The 20253-nt window shown below is 40.6% G+C and overlaps 1 protein-coding gene across 4 annotated transcripts in view; it reads left to right on the forward strand.

Annotated features, from left to right (window-relative positions):
- The window catches only part of dvl1 (dishevelled segment polarity protein 1), a 91077-nt gene extending 74071 nt beyond the window's left edge, over nt 1–17006 (forward strand). For 3 of the 4 annotated variants that reach the window (XM_062965850.1, XM_062965849.1, XM_062965851.1), the window contains 4 exons: nt 309–440; nt 4156–4323; nt 6730–6936; nt 15315–17006. In XM_062965850.1, coding sequence (XP_062821920.1) covers nt 309–440; nt 4156–4323; nt 6730–6936; nt 15315–15721 — 914 coding nt within the window. In that variant the 3' untranslated portion in view covers nt 15722–17006. Of the gene's footprint in view, nt 1–308; nt 441–4155; nt 4324–6729; nt 6937–10797; nt 10837–15314 lie in introns of all 4 variants that reach the window. The other variant, XM_062965852.1, reaches the window with a different exon arrangement.
- The last annotated feature ends 3247 nt before the right edge of the window (nt 17007–20253 follow it).

A 20253-nucleotide genomic window follows, 5' to 3' on the forward strand; every position in this document is an offset into this window, starting at 1 on the left:
GGTGCCTTGGCTTAAATTAGGGTCGGCATATACTCAAGTATATATGGTATTTACATTAATAATATTTACATTTCTTAATAGTAAAGAACTGGGTCCTTTTGTGATTTTAAAGACAGAACTTTGCATCTTTGCCTCCTGAGCTTTAAATTCTTCACAACCACACGGCACTTCATGCTCTGCTTGCTGTGAGCTGAATGCGCAATCATAAGGATCTTGGTTTTGGTAGTACCTATTCCTCAGCCTTCTATGGTGCAGATGATTAGGAAATCTTGCTGGCATGTTATTCCCATCTTTTTGTCCTGTTTCAGAACTAGACGAAATCCCCTTGACGGTCAAAAGCGATATGGCTACTATTGTCAAGGTTATGCAGTTACCCGATTCCGGCCTTGAAATCCGAGACAGGATGTGGTTAAAAATTACCATCTCCAATGCTGTTATCGGTGAGTGTTCTACAACTGATGTTACAAGCACCTTAATGTATATATCAGGGGTCCCCAAACTAAGGCCCATCGAAGCTATTTATCCGGCCCCCTGCACAAGGGCAGAAGGGGGTTGGACTAAATGACCAAAGGGGTCTCTTCTTCTCTTACAACCCTTATTATTATTATTATTATTATTATTATTATTATTATTATTATTATTATTTATGACACAGCAAACAAGACAGATATGCTGGATTTCATATCACAAAATCGCAAGTCGAACACTTCCCAAGTGTCTAGGACTGTGTGATGTATTTTCGGATGAGGTGTGCAGATCCCAGTAGGGTGACCTTTTGCAGTTGGCAGATCGTGATTTTGTCAATGTCTATTGTTTCCAAATGCCGGCTGAGATCTTTATTATTATTATTATTATTATTATTATTATTATTATTATTATTATTATTATATTGTATGACACAGCAAACAACATAGATATGCTGGATTTCGTATCACAAAATCACATTATTATTATTATTATTATTATTATTATTATTATTATTATTATTAACATTGAGGCTGGGTGGCCATCTGTCAGGGGTGCTTTGCTAGTGCTTTTGGTGCACAAAGGCAGAAGGGGATTTGACTCAATGGCCCAAAGGGTCTCTTCCAACCCTCATCATCATCATCATCATCATCATTATTATTATTATTAACATTGAGGCTGGGTGGCCATCTGTAAGGGGTGCTTTGCTTGTGCTTTTGGTGCACAAAGGCAAAAGGGGGTTGGACTTAATGGCCCAAGGGGTCTCTTCCAACACTCTTTATTATTATTATTATTATTATTATTATTATTATTAATAATAATAATAATAATAATAATAATAATAATAATAATAAACATTGAGGCTGGGTGGCCATCTGTCAGGGGTGCTTTGCTTGTGCTTTCGGTGCACAAAGGCAGAAGGGGAATGGACTCAATGGCCCAAAGGGTCTCTTCCAACACTCTTTTTTATTGTTGTTGTTGTTGTTGTTATTATTATTATTATTATTATTATTATTATTATTATTATTATTATTTATTGCTCAATGGCCAACTATAGTTCGGCCCTCCAATGGTCCGAAGGATCGTGAACTGGCCCCCTGTTTAAAAAGTTTGGGGACCCCTAGTATATACTCTTGTATATGTTGACGTCGTGTATAAGTTGAGGGCAGATTTGGAGGGCACAAATTATGAATTTTGATATGATTTGTAGATAACTGAAGGGTCGTTACAGAGAGTTAATTCAGAGAGACTAGAGAGGTGTTGTGTGCCTTTGCATGACTCTGATGAGGTTATATGTGCATAATGATGGGATTCAGGATGAATTTGAGGATGACTCTGATGCTTGGAATTATAGGACTGTTCCAGCTGTGGGAAATGAAGAGCAGGGAGTTGTTCCCATGGGAATAAATCATGATGTTGTTTCTAACGAGGAATTTCAGGTGCAGGGAGTGTCGCACCTCAGGCTAAGTTCACCTTGCTATAGATACCCAGTCAGACACAAGGAAAGTCTTTTGAGGTTTTTATTAAGCAAAGCAGGATATAATTCAAGTAAGCAATCAAAAGGTAGTTCGAAGTTATAAGGAAATAGTCAATAAGAATCCAATTGTTCACAATGCAAGGAAATGTCCATTAATCAATGATGCAAGGTCTAAAAGTCCAAAGAACATGGCAAGAACAATAATCCACAAGGCAAGGCAATAGTCCATAGAGTCCAAGAACAAGATCCAGAATCCAGAGGTCCAAGAGAAATAATTCACAAGGCAAGACAATAATCCATAGAGTCCAAGAACAAGATCCAAAATCCAGAGGTCCAATAGAGTCCAAGAACAAGATCCAAAATCCAGAGGTCCAATAGAGTCCAAGATATAAAGATCCAAGAGTCCAGGAACAAGGCCTAAAATCCAAAGATCCAGGAGTCCAAGAACAAGGCCCAAAATCCAAAGATCCAAGAACACAGACAAAGAGAGCATCCACCTAGATAAAGCGAGGAAATTGCTCTGACAAAGAGCAGTCTGCAAAAGCTCTTTTAATAACAACTTAGAAAGGCGTTTCTAAGAGAGAGCTGGTTTTTCTTTTGCACGCCAAACGCTCACTTCTTCGAACCTGGGAACCCATCCAAGACAAACGGTCCTCTCTGGATAGTTCATTGCTTGTGCTACCGTTATCTTGCACCTGGCATGGAGCTGAATCTACTCCCTCATTTCTCAACGGTTCTCCCTCATTATTTCTCAAGGGAATGTCAGCCTGTCCGTTATCTATAGCTCCTGGGTTCAGCAGGTCATCCTGCTCAAACTGAAACTGCAAATCTCTGGCCTCTGAGCCAGACTCCATCTCTGAACCAGCTTCTGCCTCTGGCAGCTCTTGAATCTCAAATCCAGAATCCCCTTCATCTTAATCATGAATCTGACCAGCCCGTGGCTGGGTCACAACAGGAAGTAGAAAGGGAGGATAGCGCTTTGCCGCCTGATAATGAGCTCAGTAGTCTTGACTCTGGGGACAAGACTGGAATCTAGAGGGTTGCGGAGAAGCCTTCGCATAGCCAATAAATGAGAGTTCAAAGGGCAAAGGAACGCTTTTATGTCATGCTTTTAAAACAGTCTTCTCGCAGAGAGCTCTCTGTCAATGCAACTCCATCGCTTGATCTAGAAGCAAGTCTGCTTTCCTGTGCCAAGTTTGCTTTCCTGTAATATCTTGTGGATATATTCTGCTTGTTGGGACTTTTGGCTTCCATAAAAAGGACCTAGTTTTATGCTCTATGTTTCTATGGACTTATTGCTTACAGCCTTGGTTTCGTACCTATCTTTTGGAACTGAACTTTTTCCCTTTTATGAACTATCTTTTGCCTATTTTCTAAATAAACTACAAAAGACTACTTCCTGTGTGTGTGTTAGGTTCTCTTCGTAGGTGATTCGGTACAAATTGTTAGGTTCTCTTCTCTCAGTTGTGCTGTGGGTCAGTCTTCCAAAGGAAAAAGCATCAAGACATGCTGGTAGATTCCAACAGATTTTATTGTATCGAATAGCAGAACCTTCTCTTTGGCCCACTTATATAGGGGCTGTTGCATACCAGAGGGTTATTGAGATTTTATGACTGGCCCGTTTTATGGCTGGCATCTGTTCCTTGTCAGCTGACCGGAGATGTCAAGGATTGGAGATCATGACAGTGTGGCTTGGTGTCTTTAGCAAGGTGAAGCTAACCTGAGGTGTGACAAGAGGGCTGATTCTTTTAGTTCAGTGGTCATTCAGAGAGATTATGTGGAAAAATTGTGAAAGAAATTCATGGGAAACTGAATGATTTCATGGGTGTCTATTAAGCAACAAGTTGTCTACCTTAAAGTCAGTTCAGGCAACGCTGCGTTAGCGTGAGAAGCTAAGCCTGAGTTCTCTTGTTCCTGGTTCAAGTCAAGCTTTGGTTTTGGATTTAATATATCCTGGAAGTGTTTTGTGTTCCTGTTCTTGTACTCCTGTTCAAGTGTTACTAGTTATACCTTCATGATTGTGGACTTATGCTGTATCAGTGATTCCTAGATTTTGCCATCTCTGGGACTTTATTGTTTGGATATCACCTATTGCTGAATATTTTTGGATTATATATCTTCTTTATTCCTGATTTTATATGCTTTTTTGTCTGTTTTTGCAATAATCTGTTTGCTTATATTCACTGAAATATTTTCCGTCTTTCCATTCACAGGCGCAGACGTGGTGGACTGGCTTTATACGCACGTGGAGGGTTTCAAAGACCGAAGGGAAGCCAGGAAGTATGCCAGCAGCATGTTAAAACATGGCTACCTCAGGCACACTGTGAACAAAATCACTTTCTCCGAGCAATGCTACTACGTCTTTGGAGATCTCTGTGGCAGTAAGTCCCCTCTTGACCCCTTATTCGAGGCTGTGCTGTATACGAGGGCTATCCAGAAAGTAGGCTACGTTTTGGATTTTAAAAAGAACAAAGTATAGGATAAATCATTTACCATATGCAGCTGAAAGACACATCCCAAAACTACAATCTCATGTAATCCCCATTTAAATTTAGCCACGTTTCTTATAGATAAATGAGTTTGAAAAGTACTGCTCCAGAAAATTCCCCGCTTGTGTCCTCAGCTCTTCCCCCTTCTCCCTTCCTGCAGCATAGCCAAAACGCTGCGCTGCCAACCACGCCCCCATTGTTGGAAACGGAGGAGAGAGGTGGCAAATTTACTGGGGCAGTACTTTTCAAGCTCATTTATCTATAAGAAACGTGGCTAAATTTAAATGGGGATTACATGAGATTGTAGTTTTGGGATGTGATTTTCAGCTGCATATGGTAAATGATTTATCCTATACTTTGTCCTTTTAAAAATCCAAAACGTAGCCTACTTTCTGGATAGCCCTCGTATTTTCCAAAGCTAGGCTGGGAAACTCATGGCTCGCCAAATAAACAATGCCATACATAGTTTGTTGGTTACGTGTATACTCCCATTGTTAGACATATAGACCAAAGCTTCACAAACTGTGAGTCGAGACCCCAAATGGGGTCACTGGAATTGAAAATGGGGGTCACGAAAAATTTGCCACCAGTAACATGTTTCTATTGTATATATTTATACACCTGGCATCATCTCAAGATTATGTACATCAAGGATTGGCAAACACCCGCTTTTTGTTTGGTGAGCACCAGCTAAAGATGCTGTAAAACTACAATTCCATAGAATTGAACCATGGCGCTAAAGTGGTGTCAGTTCTATAGTGCAGATGCTTCCCTAGTTGGGTCTGTTTCCAGTCGAGTGGGCTCATTTAAACCAATGGAACTTGTATAAATGAAAAGCATTAGAAGAAGTTTTTCTGAGACCCATCTTGAGATGTTAGGGATCCAAGCGAGATCCAGATAGATAGAAATGACATAGCATTTCTAATAATGGAAAAAATACGGTTTGGTGAACATGTGGTTGATTGACAGCACCTGGGTAATGACAGTCATGATGCAATACCTAAGGGGATGTGGTCACGCTTGTGCCATAACCATGTGAGGGTTGTTGAAGGCTTTCATGGCTGGGATCACAGGGTTGTTGTGTGTTTTCCGGGCCATCTGGCCATCTTCCAGAAGTATTCTCTCTTGACGTTTCACCCACATCTATGCCAGGCATCCTCAGAGGTTGTGGATACTTTTGGAACATGGCCATATAGCCCGGAAAACACACAACAACCATGTGAGGGTGATTGCAAAGGAGTTGCATCAGCCAGTGTCCCTTACTGATGACTTATATAAGGAGAATGAAACAATCCATCTTTCTCTCTCCTGTGTGACTCATTGTGAGTATCTGCCTGGGTAATGACTATCATGATGCAATACCTAAGGGGACGTGGTCACGATTGAGTCATAACCATGTCAGGGTGATTGCAAAGGGATTGCATCGGCCAGTGTCTCTTATAAGGAGGATGAAACAATCCATCTTTCTCTCTCCTGTGTGACTCAGTGTGAGTGTTCTGTCACGCGCTGGGCCTGTAACTGATTCACTATTATATAGGACGTACACTTTACGCCCAGCAGGAAGCCAGGGTGCCTAAAGAAAGGTTGTTGAGGATTTCCTTGAAAAGATGGCCTTTGAGTCTTTAAAGAAATAACAAAGTCTTTATTGATGAACAAATAATAAATCTTCAAGGAGTCTTGTCCCCAAGGGACAGGCGATTGGCTTTGAATAACTGTGAAAACCCTCTTATAACCTCTCCCAGGCTAGCTGATCTGGGACCCATTGCCGACTCCAAATGCGTCTGGGTGTCGAGTGGACCTACCAGCCAAGGCTTGCAGATGTTTCTGTGCTGCTGTTCTGTATCCCTGGTCTATATCCCTGGTGTTCTTGAAATATGAAGCTTTTCTATGGGACGAGCTGGTCTACGTCCTATAGCTGAGCTTCCTAAGTAAGACTAACTTAAAAATGGCTCCTTCCCTCCCAGAGCCCTGAACAAGGGGCGGAACCAAACTTAATGGTGATTGACAGGTGGCCTGTCCTATGAATGCAAACATTTGCAGCAAGAAAGTAAAGTAGAAGGTTCTGGTACAGTTGTACCAGCACAGTGAGTATCTGCCTGAGTAATGACTATCATGATGCAATACCTAAGGGGACGTGGTCACAATGGAGTCATAACCATGTCAGGGTGATTGCCAAGGGATTGCATCAGCCAGTGTTTCTTATAAGGCGGATGAAACAATCCATCTTTCTCTCTCCTGTGTGACTCAGTGTGAGTATCTGACTATCATAATGAAAGCTCTCTCTACCTTCCCTTCCAGATCTGGCTGCACTCAACCTTAACAATGGCTCCAGTGGGGCTTCAGACCAAGACACTCTCGGTCCACTCCCACATTCGGCCGCACCGTGGCCCCTGGGGCAAGCCTATCCCTACCAGTACCCACTGGCCGCCCCATGTTTCCCACCGGCTTATCAGGACCCCGGATTCAGCTATGGAAGTGGCAGTGCAGGAAGCCAACAGAGTGAAGGTATGCTCTACATTTTCCTGTTCTTCCCATTTGCTGTCTTCCCCATCCAACCATTGTTTTGTTTCTCTTCTTGTTATTTGGAATTGATTTTCTTCTGCTATCCAAAGAAGGCTGGCTGTCGCTCATTTCCCCCCAATGGCCTGCACGGATTGATATGTTTGATGTTACTTGGCTCATCAGAACCTTCATTAACTGACAAGTTTATTGTACTACTGCTACTATGACTTCTCTTACTACTACTCTTAATAATGTTAATGCCCCTTCTTAATTGATGTTGAAGCCTTGTGTTGACTTCCTTCTTAACGTAAGGAACCTTGTAAACATTTCCTTAACTTAAAGAGCCATTGTCTCTGATAATGTAAACACGCTGCTTTTGTTGACTGTTTTAGAAATACAGTAGAGTCTCACTTATCCAACAAAGCTCAAAGTTAAGATAAGACTGTCCAACTCTGATCAAATCATTATTCTCATCTTCTTCCATGTAAATGTGCCTATGTATCCTTTTAATAATAATAGAGTAAAATAATACATGTAATAATAGTAATAATAATAATAATAATAATAATAATAATAATAATAATGGAAATGATACATGTAATAATAAATAGAGTAAAATAATAAATGCAATAATAATAATAATAAATACAGGAAAATAGTACAGTAGAGTCTCACTTATCCAACGTTCTGGATTATACAACACATTTTGGTAGTCAATGTTTTCAATATATCGTGATATTTTGGTGCTAAATTCATAAATACAGTAATTACTACATAGCATTACTGCATATTGAACTACTTTTTCTGTCAAATTTGTTGTATAACATGATATTTTGGTGCTTAATTTGTAAAATCATAACCTAATTTGATGTTTAATAGGCTCTTCCTTAATCCCTCCTTATTATCCAACATATTCGCTTGTCCAATGTTCTGCCGGCCCATTTATGTTGGATAACTGAGACTCTACTGTACATGTAATAATAAATAGAGTAAAATAATAAATGCTATAATAATAATATCAGAGCAAAATAATCTATATATATAAAAGGGTAATGAAATTTCGGCCTAGGACAAAACAACAAAACTACACATCCCAGAAACACTAAACTTGGCAGCACAACCCCTCATCCATGCCTCTACGTTCATACAACAAAAAGAAAAGAAAAATAAAGTCCTAATTAGAGGGAGAGGAATAATTGTTTTTAGCCAATTGCTGCCAGTTAGAAGGCTAAGCTCCGCCCACTTGGTCTCCTAGCAACCCACTCAGCCCAGGGGACAGGCAGAGTTAGGCCTCACTTAGGCCTCTTCCACACTGTCTATAAAATACAGATTATCAGATTTGAACTGGATTATATGGCAGTGTAGACTCAAGGCCCTTCCACACAGCTATATAACCCATTTATAATCTTATATTATCTGCTTTGAACTGGATTATCTTGAGTCCACACTGCCATATAATCCACTTCAGTGTGCATTTTAGAAGGGGCCTCATATAATCCAGTTCTAAGCAGATAATATAAGATTATAAATATAAGATGTAACAATTACTGTGGTATAATAATACAGAACAATATAATCTCTAAAGTCAGGACAGTAAATAAAGAACAACACTCTGAAAGCATAAGCCACAGCAACGCGTGGCCGGGCAAAGCTAGTGTATTAATAATAATAAAAATAGAGTAAAATAAATGTAATAGTAGCAACAATAATAAGAGAAAAATAATAAATGGAATAATACCAATAATAATAGAGAAAAATAATAAATGTACCATATATTCTCAAGTATAAACTGACTCAAATATAAGCCAACCAGGACCCTCACCCGAGTATAAGCCGAGAGGGGCTTTTTCAGCCTTAAATAAAGGGCTGAAAAACTAGGCTTATACTTGAGTATATACAGTAAATGCGAAACGGAGTCAACATAGAGTAGTCTACGGTATTTGAACAATTTCTCAAGACTCCAACTTATTATTTGAAGACAACACAATATGTGTGTTAATGCCTCATGCACATTCAACCTTTACAAAATAATATATGCTGCTATAATGTGAAACTAAAGGAATCAATTATACATTCAATTGTTATCCAATGTTCTGCCGGCCCATTTATGTTGGATAAGTGTGACTCTACTGTAAATAAATAGAAGCTTTACCACAGTTTCTGAATCAAGATAAACCCTACAGTATAATAAAATGTCACTCAGGCTTGTGCAACAGGTAACAGTATCTTTAGTTTAGTTCAAAAGTTCGAACAGGGCAACAAAATATATAACAGTCTTTCTGAATCCACAATAGGAATAAATAGTCTATTTAAATATGCCTCATTTGCCTTATAAATAATCAGGCTTCAGAGAGTATGGCAGCTATTACCTTCCTGACTACAGTAGAGTCTCACTTATCCAACACTCGCCTATCCAACGTTCTGGATTATCCAACGCATTTTTGTAGTCGATATTTTCAATAAATCATGATATTTTGGTGCTAAATTCGTAAATACAGTAATTACTACATAGCATTATTTCATATTGAACTATTTTTTCTGTCAAATTTGTTGTATAACATGATGTTTGGGTGCTTAATTTGTAAAATCATAACCTAATTTGATGTTTAATAGGCGTTTTCTTAATCCCTCCTTATTATCCAACATATCCACTTATCCAACATTCTGCCGGCCCGTTTATGTTGGATAAGTGAGACTCTATTGTATTTTCAATCAGCTGCTCTCCTTCCTCTCCAAGATGAAAGTGGCAGTTAAAACCGTTTGCCTCAACATCAAGTTAGAGGCAGCAGCCAATCAGAATTCTGGCTTGTGGCTGGCTCAGCCAATCAGCTGTCGCCACATGCCTTTCTAGTCAACTCATTTCATCATGGTGTCTTTTTACAAACCCTCACAGTTTCCCCCCAAAAGTTAATTAGATCAGCAATATCAATAGTTAATCATTGTCTCTGGTCATCATCAACTTTTAATTATACAGTAGAGTCTCACTTATCCAACATAGCCAGCAGAACGTTGGATAAGCGAATATGTTGGATAATAAGGAGGGATTAAGGAGAAGCCTATTAAACATCAAATTAGGTTATGATTTTACAAATTAAGCACCAAAACATCATGTTAGACAACAAATTTGACAGAAAAAGTAGTTCAATATGCAGTAATGCTACGTAGTAATTACTGTATTTATGAATTTAGCACCAAAATATCATGATATATTGAAAACATTGACTACAAAAATGTGTTGGATAATCCAGAACATTGGATAAGCGAATGTTGGATAAGTGAGACTCTACTGTAGTTTCTGAGTGTAGTTATTTTCCAGGCCTCAATATTTTAGAATTGTGTCTTCATCCCAATTAGGCCCCATTCATACTCCTTTCATACCATTCAGTTCAAACCATACATCATATTTGTCCATGACAACCGTAGTCCCGAACTCGGTTTTAATTAGTTTTAACTGATTATTTTTAATACCGACAATATTTTATTCTACTATAATGTTTGCATGTTTTTAAGTTTCAAATCGTAGTGTATTGATTTTATTGTAAGCAGTTTTTAAGAGAGAACAAGTGGGGTCTAAATAACAACAACGAATCACATCCTACAAGAAGTAAAAATATATTTATACTTTTACTATGACCCTTGTAATTTTTTCCCAATTGTATTTAATGGGTCTTTCACAAAGAAGTTAATACATATAAACCGTCTGGGAATGAGGGCGCGATGAGCATGATGTGCCATTTGTTGTTTTTGCTTCCACGTCTTTTCTGGCTCAAATGTGTCACTATTGCTTGGTTGCTGCTGTATCGTTCCTCCCGGTGGGGAAGCTGTATGTAACTGTTGTTATTCCCTTGTTTTGTCCTGAGCAAGCCTTAGACTGAAGGATTCATAAAGAAATGGCTGGGATCGGTAAGCATTTCACTTCTGTATTTGAAAAACAAGTCTTACTGATCCATAGCATGACCATCTAGATCAATGATGGGCAACCTTTTGCGCTCAGTGTGTCAAAATTCACCAAAAAACCTAGCATGACTTGGGTGGTGTGTCACTTCGAGAAAAAAACATAATTTCACAACATATATAGTTTAAATAACAAAAATGTATAATCTATATATATAAAAGTGTAATGAAATTTCGGCCTAGGACAAAACAACAAAACTACACATCCCAGAAACACTAAACTTGGCAGCACAACCCTTCATCCATGCCTCTAGGTTCATACAACAAAAAAGAAAAGAAAAATAAAGTCCTAATTAGAGGGAGAGTATGAAGAACTGAAGCAGGGAGGAATCTTTTTGATCCCACTGCTGCCACCAATTGTGGAGATGTCAGGCAGAGGATAATTTATTCTTTTAAATCTTTCTTTACTTATTTCACTTTTGATGGTAACGTTGCTTAGTTTAGAATATGAGTGTGACAGAGGCTTAGATAGTTTAAAGAACAAAACAAGTTTATTTCATGCACAGAGCTTAGTGGTTCAATAACTTCTTTAAGGCACTTAAATAACTGTTACAAATAGATGTTGAGGTGTTCCAACTTCCAAAATACTTTCTCATCTTCAATCAAAACTATTAACTGATCTCTTGGATCTACTGTTACTTCCCCTTACTTCTCAGCCTCTACACATAACCCTAAACAAGTCACCCAACTTGCTTAGTCTTGCTTAGAGGTCTGCTTTCCTGGTTTCCCTAATCTGGAACCAGTGTCTTTCCCCTGTGACTAAAAATCACAGACTAAGATTTGAACTTCCCTGGTTTCCCTAAACCTGGAACCAGTCTATCTCCTGTGACTCTCAGATCACAGACTAAACTGGTTTTAAAACATTCCCTCCTTTTCTTTCCAAACGGTGGTTGGCTCCGCCCCCGTTGCTATGGTAACTTGCCTCAGAATGCTGAGCTGGTTACCTTCCCCCACATATTGTTAACTCTAATACTTACCCATTTTAAACACAGCCAAACATGACTTCTAAAACAAAATCAAACAAACATGTCATCTATAAATCAAAACAAAAACATACACTTCTTTACAGAGGGAAATAATAGTTTTTATCCAATTGCTGCCAGTTAGAAGGCTAAGCTTAATGGACTTAATCTCAGGGGAAAAGCTTTACCCTTTACCTTAACTACACCAATTCCTCAATACTTTATTTCCCATACCACCAGACTTCGCCATAGCAACGTGTGGCCAGGCACAGCTAGTTGTAATATATAACTGTATTTAATAAATCAAAAACTATTTACTACCATTTTTTCCATGTACAACAATCTATGGTACCTCTTGCAGTTTCCACGCTGATTTCTCTCGGTTGTAGTTTCAATGTAGTCACGAATAATGAATAATATAATAATAATATAATAGTAATAATATAATAATATACTACAATAATAGAATTATATATATATATATATATATATATATATATATATATATATGTAATGTGCATAATTCCCATGGAGTAAACAACAAAACCACTGGACCAAATCACACCAAATTTGGCCACAAAAGACATTAGTCATCCAATCAATCTGCATAGGTTGGCCATCACTGATCTAGATTCTTGCCATCTTTTTCTTTTCTCCACTCTCAAATGTCTAGCTTGTTTATACCCACATCCCGACCCATTTATTTTTGCTTTGGATTATTTTGAGCCTCATATTGTCTGGACAATATTGTCTGACTCAGCACCGGTCGATAGAAATGGTCAACAAAAATACAGTTCCTTAAAGCCAGATTCATCCAGCATGGAGATTCTGAGTACTTCAGGACCATGGAAAGCTCCAAGATAAAGGAGATGTTGCCTTCATGGTTTGTTCTCATGGGCATATTCTGGAAGCAGTTGTTGACATACAAGCAGAGAGAGATCTGAATACACACAGCATACACCATGATGTAAAATGAGAAAGTCAAAGACAAAAGCCATGCACCTACAAAGTATCCATTCTACACAACCAATCAGAATGAGAGCAGAAAGCAGAGGATTGTTGTTTATTTGAAGTAGAATTTGCAGTTGTCCAAAAGATAGACACTCCCTTGAAACCTCTTAGTTAAATATGCACTCAGATATTTTTTTAAAAACAAAGTCTTCTTTGAAAATAGCATATCTTGTTTACTCATAAACATCTTGTATTAATGAGAGTTGAAGGCCAAAACATCTGGGGACCCACAGGTTGAAAATCACTGCTCTGAAGTATGCTACTGAATCACTACTGAAGTCCAAACACATAGTCTTTATTGAAGTCCAAACACATACAGGGGCTATAGACATGTGATTGTACTGAGCATATTCAGACACAAGACGCCATTTTGTTATCAGTTCGCTTTAGACCAGTGTTTCCCAACCTTTGGGCCTCCAGGTGTTTTGGACTTCAGCTCCCACAGTTCCTAACAGGTGGTAAGCTGGCTGGGAATTGAAGTCCAAAACACCTGGAAGCACAAAGTTTGGGAACCACTGGTCTAAAGCGAACTGATAACAAAATGGAGTCTTGTGTCTGAATATGCTCAGTACAATCACATGTCTATAGCCCCTCAAACACCAAAGAGGTACAGTCAAACTGGCAAATCAACATATACATAGAATACAGTTTAGCAAATACAGTAGAGTCTCACTTATCCAAGACTCCCTTATCCAAGCTTCTGGATTATCCAAGGCATTTTTGTAGTCAATATTTTCAATATATCATAATATTTTGGTGTTAAATTTGTAAATACAGTAATTACAACATAACATTACTGCCTATTGAACTACTTTTTCTGTCAAATTTGTTATATAACATGATGTTTTGGTGCTTAATTTGTAAAACCATAGAGCCCCGGTGGTGCAGTGTGTTAAAGCACTGAGCTGCTGAACTTGCAGACCGAAAGGTCCCAGGTTCAAATCCCGGGAGCGGAATGAGCGCCCGCTATTGCTCCAGCTTCTGCCAACCTAGCAGTTCAAAAACATGCCAATGTGAGTAGATCAATAGGTACCGCTCCGCTGGGAAGGTAACGGCGCTCCATGCAGTCATGCTGGCCACATGTCCTTGGAGGTATCTATGGACAATGCCAGCTCTTCAGCTGAGAAATGGAGATGAGCACCAACTCCCAGAGTCAGACACGACTGGACTTACCGTCAGGGGAAACCTTTACCTTTTTACTTGTAAAATCATGACCTAATTTGATGTTTAATAGGCTTTTCCTTAATCCCTCCTTATTATCCAAGATATTTGCTTATCCAAGGTTTTGCCGGCCTGTTTAGCTTGGATAAGTGAGACTCTACTTTATATATCTATATATATATAAGGGTAATGAAATTTCGGCCTAGGACAAAACAACAAAACTACACATCCCAGAAACACTAAACTTGGCAGCACAACCCCTCATCCATGCCTCTACGTTCATACAATAAAAAGAAAACATAAATAAAGTCCTAATTAAAGGGAGAGGAATAATTGTTTTTATCCAATTGCTGCCAGTTAGGAGGCTAAGCTCTGCCCACTTGGTCTCCTAGCAACCCACTCAGCCCAGGGGACAGTCAGAGTTAGGCCTCACTTAGGCCTCTTCCACACTGCCTATAAAATACAGATTATCTTATTTGAACTGCATTATATGGCAGTGTAGACTCAAGGCCCTTCCACACAGCTATATAACCCATTTATAATGGACTTAATGTCAGGGGAAAACCTTTACCCTTTACCTTAACTACCACCAATTCCTCAATACTTTATTTCCCATACCACCAGACTTCGCCACAGCAACGCGTGGCTGGGGACAGCTAGTTTATATATATAAAAATGTAATGTGCTGTTTTACTATGGAGTAAACAACAAAACCCCTGAGCCAAATCACACCAAATTTGGCCACAAAAGACATAGTCATCCCGTCTATGTCTTTCAAACCAAAAAACCCAGAAAAATAAAGTCCAAATTACAGAGGACGAGAAAGAGCCGTTCTCCCCCTGGCTGCCAGTCAGAAAGGTAAGCCCCGCCCCTTCAGGCCTCGCTCAATTCGTGTCCACAATTTCTGAGGGTTCACTTAAGCCTCATCCATACTGCCTATAAAATACAGATTAACAAATAAACAGTGAAAGGGTTGGGAGGGTGATATTTCCAACAGGAAGGGATTTCCCTTAGCGCTCCATGCAGTCATGCCGGCCACATGACCTTGGAGGTGTCTACGGACAACGCTGGCTCTTCAGCTTAGAAATGGAGATGAGCACCAACCCCCAGAGTCAGACGTCAGGGGAAAACCTTTACCTATTCTAAGCTAACTACTCATTGAGGACTTCAGACTTGAGCAGTGTGGTGTTGAATAAATAAGGCATCACAACATGTTCACATCCACGGCAGGTCCTCAATATAGGGTGGTGACTATAACCTACTTTAATTGACTTCTTCTTTCCCTCTTCCCAGGAAGCAAAAGCAGCGGCTCCAACCGAAGCAACAGCGAGAACAGCCGGAGGGCTCTGAACCGGGAGAAGGACCGCAAGTCGGCCGGCAGCGGCAGCGAATCGGAACCCGCCACCCGGAGCACGGGCGGGGGCAGCCTGGGGCGGAGGGAGCGGCCGGCCAGCCAGCTCAGCCACTGCAGCCACGTCTCGGCCGCCAGCGAGAGGAGCCCCCGCAGCCACCACTCGTACGGGCCGCCCGGCCTGCCCCCGCTCTACAGCTTCCCGGTGGCGGGTTACGGGACCGGCGGACCCCCCGGGGGACCCCCTGTGCGAGAGCTGGGCTCCGTCCCTCCCGAACTGACGGGCAGCCGCCAGTCATTCCAGAAGGCCATGGGCAACCCTTGCGAGTTCTTTGTGGACATTATGTGAACGGAAGAAGTGCCTTCAGAGACCTCGGGCGGGTGGTTCTTTTTTCGACGTCGGACAATTTTTTAAACAGAACACCAAGGAAGAGAGATGAAAAGGAGATAAAACCGCTCGGACTGTCCTTTGCATGTCATGCCTTCCCGGCTCTCGATTCGTGTTGTGCAAGGAATCGGCAAAGCAGCGGGATTTCTCCTCCCCCTTCCGCTCATTTTCTGGCCCTTGATTTTCTTGGTGTTCTCTTCACATATATTGTGCTCCATTATCTGTGGCACCTTTCCCCCCAGTGCAATGATACTGTCTCCTCCTTGGCTTTTGCAAGGAATCGTATTTTATATAGGACTTTAGAAAGAATGAGAAAGACGGAGAGAAAGAGATAGAGAGGGAAGGAATTAAAAGAGAAAAGAAGAAAAATGAGAAACAACACCCGCTTCTCCAGTCTTCAACCTTCCAGCCAGAGAAAGACATCTGTTTTGTTTTTTATTTCTTCCTCTTCCACCCTTTCTCTTTTTCTTACTCCTCCTCCTCTTTCTCACCTTTTTCTTTCCTTACTGTAATGAGGACAATTCTGTCCTGGGAGATGTAGTTTGACAAGGTCTTCAGCCTTCTCTGCCAGAAGACTGCGGGTGCCTCGCCAAACGACAACTCCCAGGATCCCATAGCTTTGGTCCGTGGCAGTTAAATTGGTCTCAAAATGCATCCATTCTGATGATGATGATGATGATGATGATGATTATTATTATTATTATTATTATTATTATTATTATTATTATTGTATGACACAGCAAACAAGATAGACATGCTGGATTTCATATCACAAAATCACAAGTCGAACACTTCCCAAGTGTCTAGGACTGTGTGATGTATTTTCGCATCCCAGTCGGGTAGCCTTTTGCAGCTGACAGATCATACTTTTGTCAATGTCTATTGTTTCCAAATGCCGGCTGAGATCTTTTGGCACGGCACCCAATGTGCCGATCACCACCGGAACCACCTGCACTGGTTTCTGCCAGAGTCTTTGAAGTTCAATCTTGAGTTTTTCCTGTTGTTTTTCGTCAATGCGACTGTCACCTGGGATGGCAACATCAATGATCCAAACCTTTTTCTTTTCCACAACTGTGATGTCTGGTGTGTTGTGTTCCAGAACTTTGTCAGTCTGGATTCGGAAGTCCCACAGTATCTTTGCGTGTTCATTTTCCAATACTTTTGCAGGTTTGTGATCCCACCAGTTCTTTACTGCTGGAAGGTGGTACTTGAGGCATAAGTTCCAATGAATCATTTGGGCCACATAGTTGTGCCTCTGTTTGTAGTCTGTCTGTGCAATTTTCTTACAGCAGCTGAGGATATGATCAATGGTTTCGTCGGTATGTAAAGCAAAGTGAAGAACCTGCTTTGACTGAAGTCAAAAATCAGAAACTCCTCAAAGCATCAGACAAAAAATCTGTACAAGAAAACCGCACTACAAACTAGAGCTGACAACTGGCACAACAAAACATGGCATGGAAAGTTCCTTGACAAAATTGAAGGAAAAGCTGATAAGGAGAAGACCTGGCTCTGGCTCACGAATGGGACCCTGAAGAAGGAGGCAGAAGGCCTGATCCTTGCAGCCCAGGAGCAAGACATCAGGACAAAGGCAATTCAGGCCAAGATCGAAAAATCAGCTGATGACCCAAAATGCAGACTGTGCAAGGAAACCGACGAAACCATTGATCATCTCCTCAGCTGCTGTAAGATTATTATTATTATTATTATTTATTATATAAGGTGCATATACTGTATCCATTCTGCAGTATGTGCACCGTATATTATAATAATATATTTTATTTATTTTCAGCTCCATCTCCCCAAGAGGACTCAGAGCGGATTACAGGTACAAATATGGTAAACATTCAGTGCCGTTATAGAATTGACAAGGACAGACAGTACATAAACAGAGGCAAGGCTTCCTTCTTTTTTCATATCCTGTTGTTCTATTCTTCCACACCAAGGAGCCTGTCATTCATGGATGCCTTCCTGATCAAACCGCTGGCATGTTTTTCGGGGGTGCCTTTTACCTCCCCGACTAAGCGGTATCTATTTATCTACTCGCATTGTTTTCGAACTGCTAGGTAGGCAGAAGCTAGGCTGACGGCGGGAGCTCACCTTGCCCGCAGCTTGAACCGCCAACCTTCCAGTCAGCAAGATCTTCTGTAGCTGGTGATTGAACCCTACTCTGCCAGAGACTGCTGGTGCCTTACCAAACTACAACTCCCAGGATCCTATAGCCTTGGTCTGTAGCAGTTAAGTTGGTCTCAATTGGCTACCGGCTGTTAGGAATTGTGGGAGTTGAAGTCCAAAACACCTGGAAGGCCCAAGTTGACCCATGCCTGATGCAGATCATTTGGAATTGGCCCTTATCTGTATATTTTAATGATTTATTTAGCTCTGGTTAGCTATGAATAGAATTGGAGAAAGAGGAAGGAAAGTTAGGAAGAGTAAGAAAAAAGAGGCCGAGCCTCATGTTAGTGGTGGAAAACCATGTATTATTAATATTTTTATTATTTAAAAGATGGTGCAATGTGGTTCTGAAGTGATGCTCCCTTTTATGTCTCAATTTCACAGTCCACGCTATTCATGGATCTCTCTTCCGGCGGCACATTTCAAATGTGTTGATTTTCTTCCCACTTGGCTCACCCATAAATAGAAATCAGAAATAATAATAATATATTATATACTTTATTTAAATTCCGCTCTATCTCCCTGAGGGGACTCAGGGCGGATTACAGAACACATATATATGGCAAACATTCAATGCCGTTATACTATTAACAAGGACAGACAATACATAAACAGAGGTAAAGGCTTTCCCCATTTTTTCCATTTCCAGTATCTGGAGGGTGATGCTGTTGTCCATCTTCCATGCCGAGGAGCTTTGTTGTCCTTAGATGTCCCCCAATCGATGTCACATATATATATACACATATATACGGCAAACATTCAATGCCGTTATACTATTAACAAGGACAGACAATACATAAACAGAGGTAAAGGCTTTCCCCATTTTTTCCATTTCCAGTATCTGGAGGGTGATGCTGTTGTCCATCTTCCATGCCGAGGAGCTTTGTTGTCCTTAGATGTCCTCCCAATCTATGTCCTTAAGGGCACCTTTTATTACCTCTCTGCTAAAAGTGGCACCTATTTATCTACTCGGAACCCCCAGTGGTGCAGCGGGTTGAATAGCTGAGCTGCTGAACTTGATGACCGAAAGATTGGTGGTTCGAATCCGGTGAGCTCCCACTATTAGCCCCAGCTTCTACCAACCTAGCAATTCGAAAACATGCAAACGTGAGTAGATCAATAGGTGAAGTCATGGCAATGGCCACATGACCATGAAGGTGTCTACGGACAATGCTGGCTCTTCGGCTTAGAAATGGAGATGAGCACCAACCCCCAATTGGACACAACTAGACTTAATGTCAGGTGAAAACCTTTACCTATTTATCTACTCGCATGTTTGCTTTCGATCTGCTAGGTGGGCAGGTGAGCTGGGGCTGATGGCGGGTGCTCACCCCGACTCGGGTTCGAACTGGCGACCTTTTGATCCGCAGGATTTTCTGCAGCTAGCATGTGGTGTCTATGAGTAATAGACATTGGAAGAGTCCAGTGGACCCACGAGAAGAAGAGATACTCTGCTTGGCATCTTCCTTTCTTCCATCCATCAATAGAACGCAACTGGTCTCAATTATCCATTAAATACACGGATCGATCTGATGTTCCCAATTTAGAGAAAAGATGGCCAATCTTCAAGGAGTTTGGGTGTCAAACCGGATGACGAGTCTTCTACATGCGACCAAATCTGAATCCCAGTGTAACCTTTTGGGTTGGCCTTCCTCCACGCAACTTCTTCTCGGAGTCGTCTATAATCGCAAAATCACTCCACCTGAGACTGGTTAAAATGTTGGGATTAAGACTGGGAGTTCCTTTTCAAAATTGTTTACTGGGTCGTAACGAATCACTGGAAAAGAGCGATGGATTCTAATCTGCGATTAGAACAATGTATAAAGAATTTCTGTATAGTAGGGGAAAAGGGAAAGGTTGTAAGTAACAAGCGGAAGCGGGGATATGATCTATAGTCCCGGTTTGACTCCCAAGATGGAGTTCTTAGTGGGGTGAACTGCACTGTTCCCCGTTTTAGATGTGCGACTTTGGATCCTTCTCTTTGTGTAGATACTGTATTAAAAAAACCCAAGTTGTCTGTATAGTTCATGTATAGCGGCTTATGTGTAAATGCTATTTTAAAGACTAAAAAAAGCTTTTAATTTTATGTGACAAATGCACTCCAAAGTCTTTCCTTTACTTGTGACGAGCTTCAGTACATGGTGTTGCCTGGGTATTTGAAACTACAAAATGGAGTCCTGAGTCTGAACATGCTCAGCACAATGTGTTATTGAAGGCTTTCATGGCCGGGATCACAGGGTTGTTGTATGTTTTCCGGGCTGTATGTCCATGTTCCAGAAGTATTCTCTCCTGACATTTTGCTCACATCTATGGCAGGCATC

This window comes from Anolis carolinensis, unplaced genomic scaffold (assembly GCF_035594765.1).
Source record: "Anolis carolinensis isolate JA03-04 unplaced genomic scaffold, rAnoCar3.1.pri scaffold_15, whole genome shotgun sequence".
Lineage (NCBI taxonomy): Eukaryota > Metazoa > Chordata > Lepidosauria > Squamata > Dactyloidae > Anolis > Anolis carolinensis.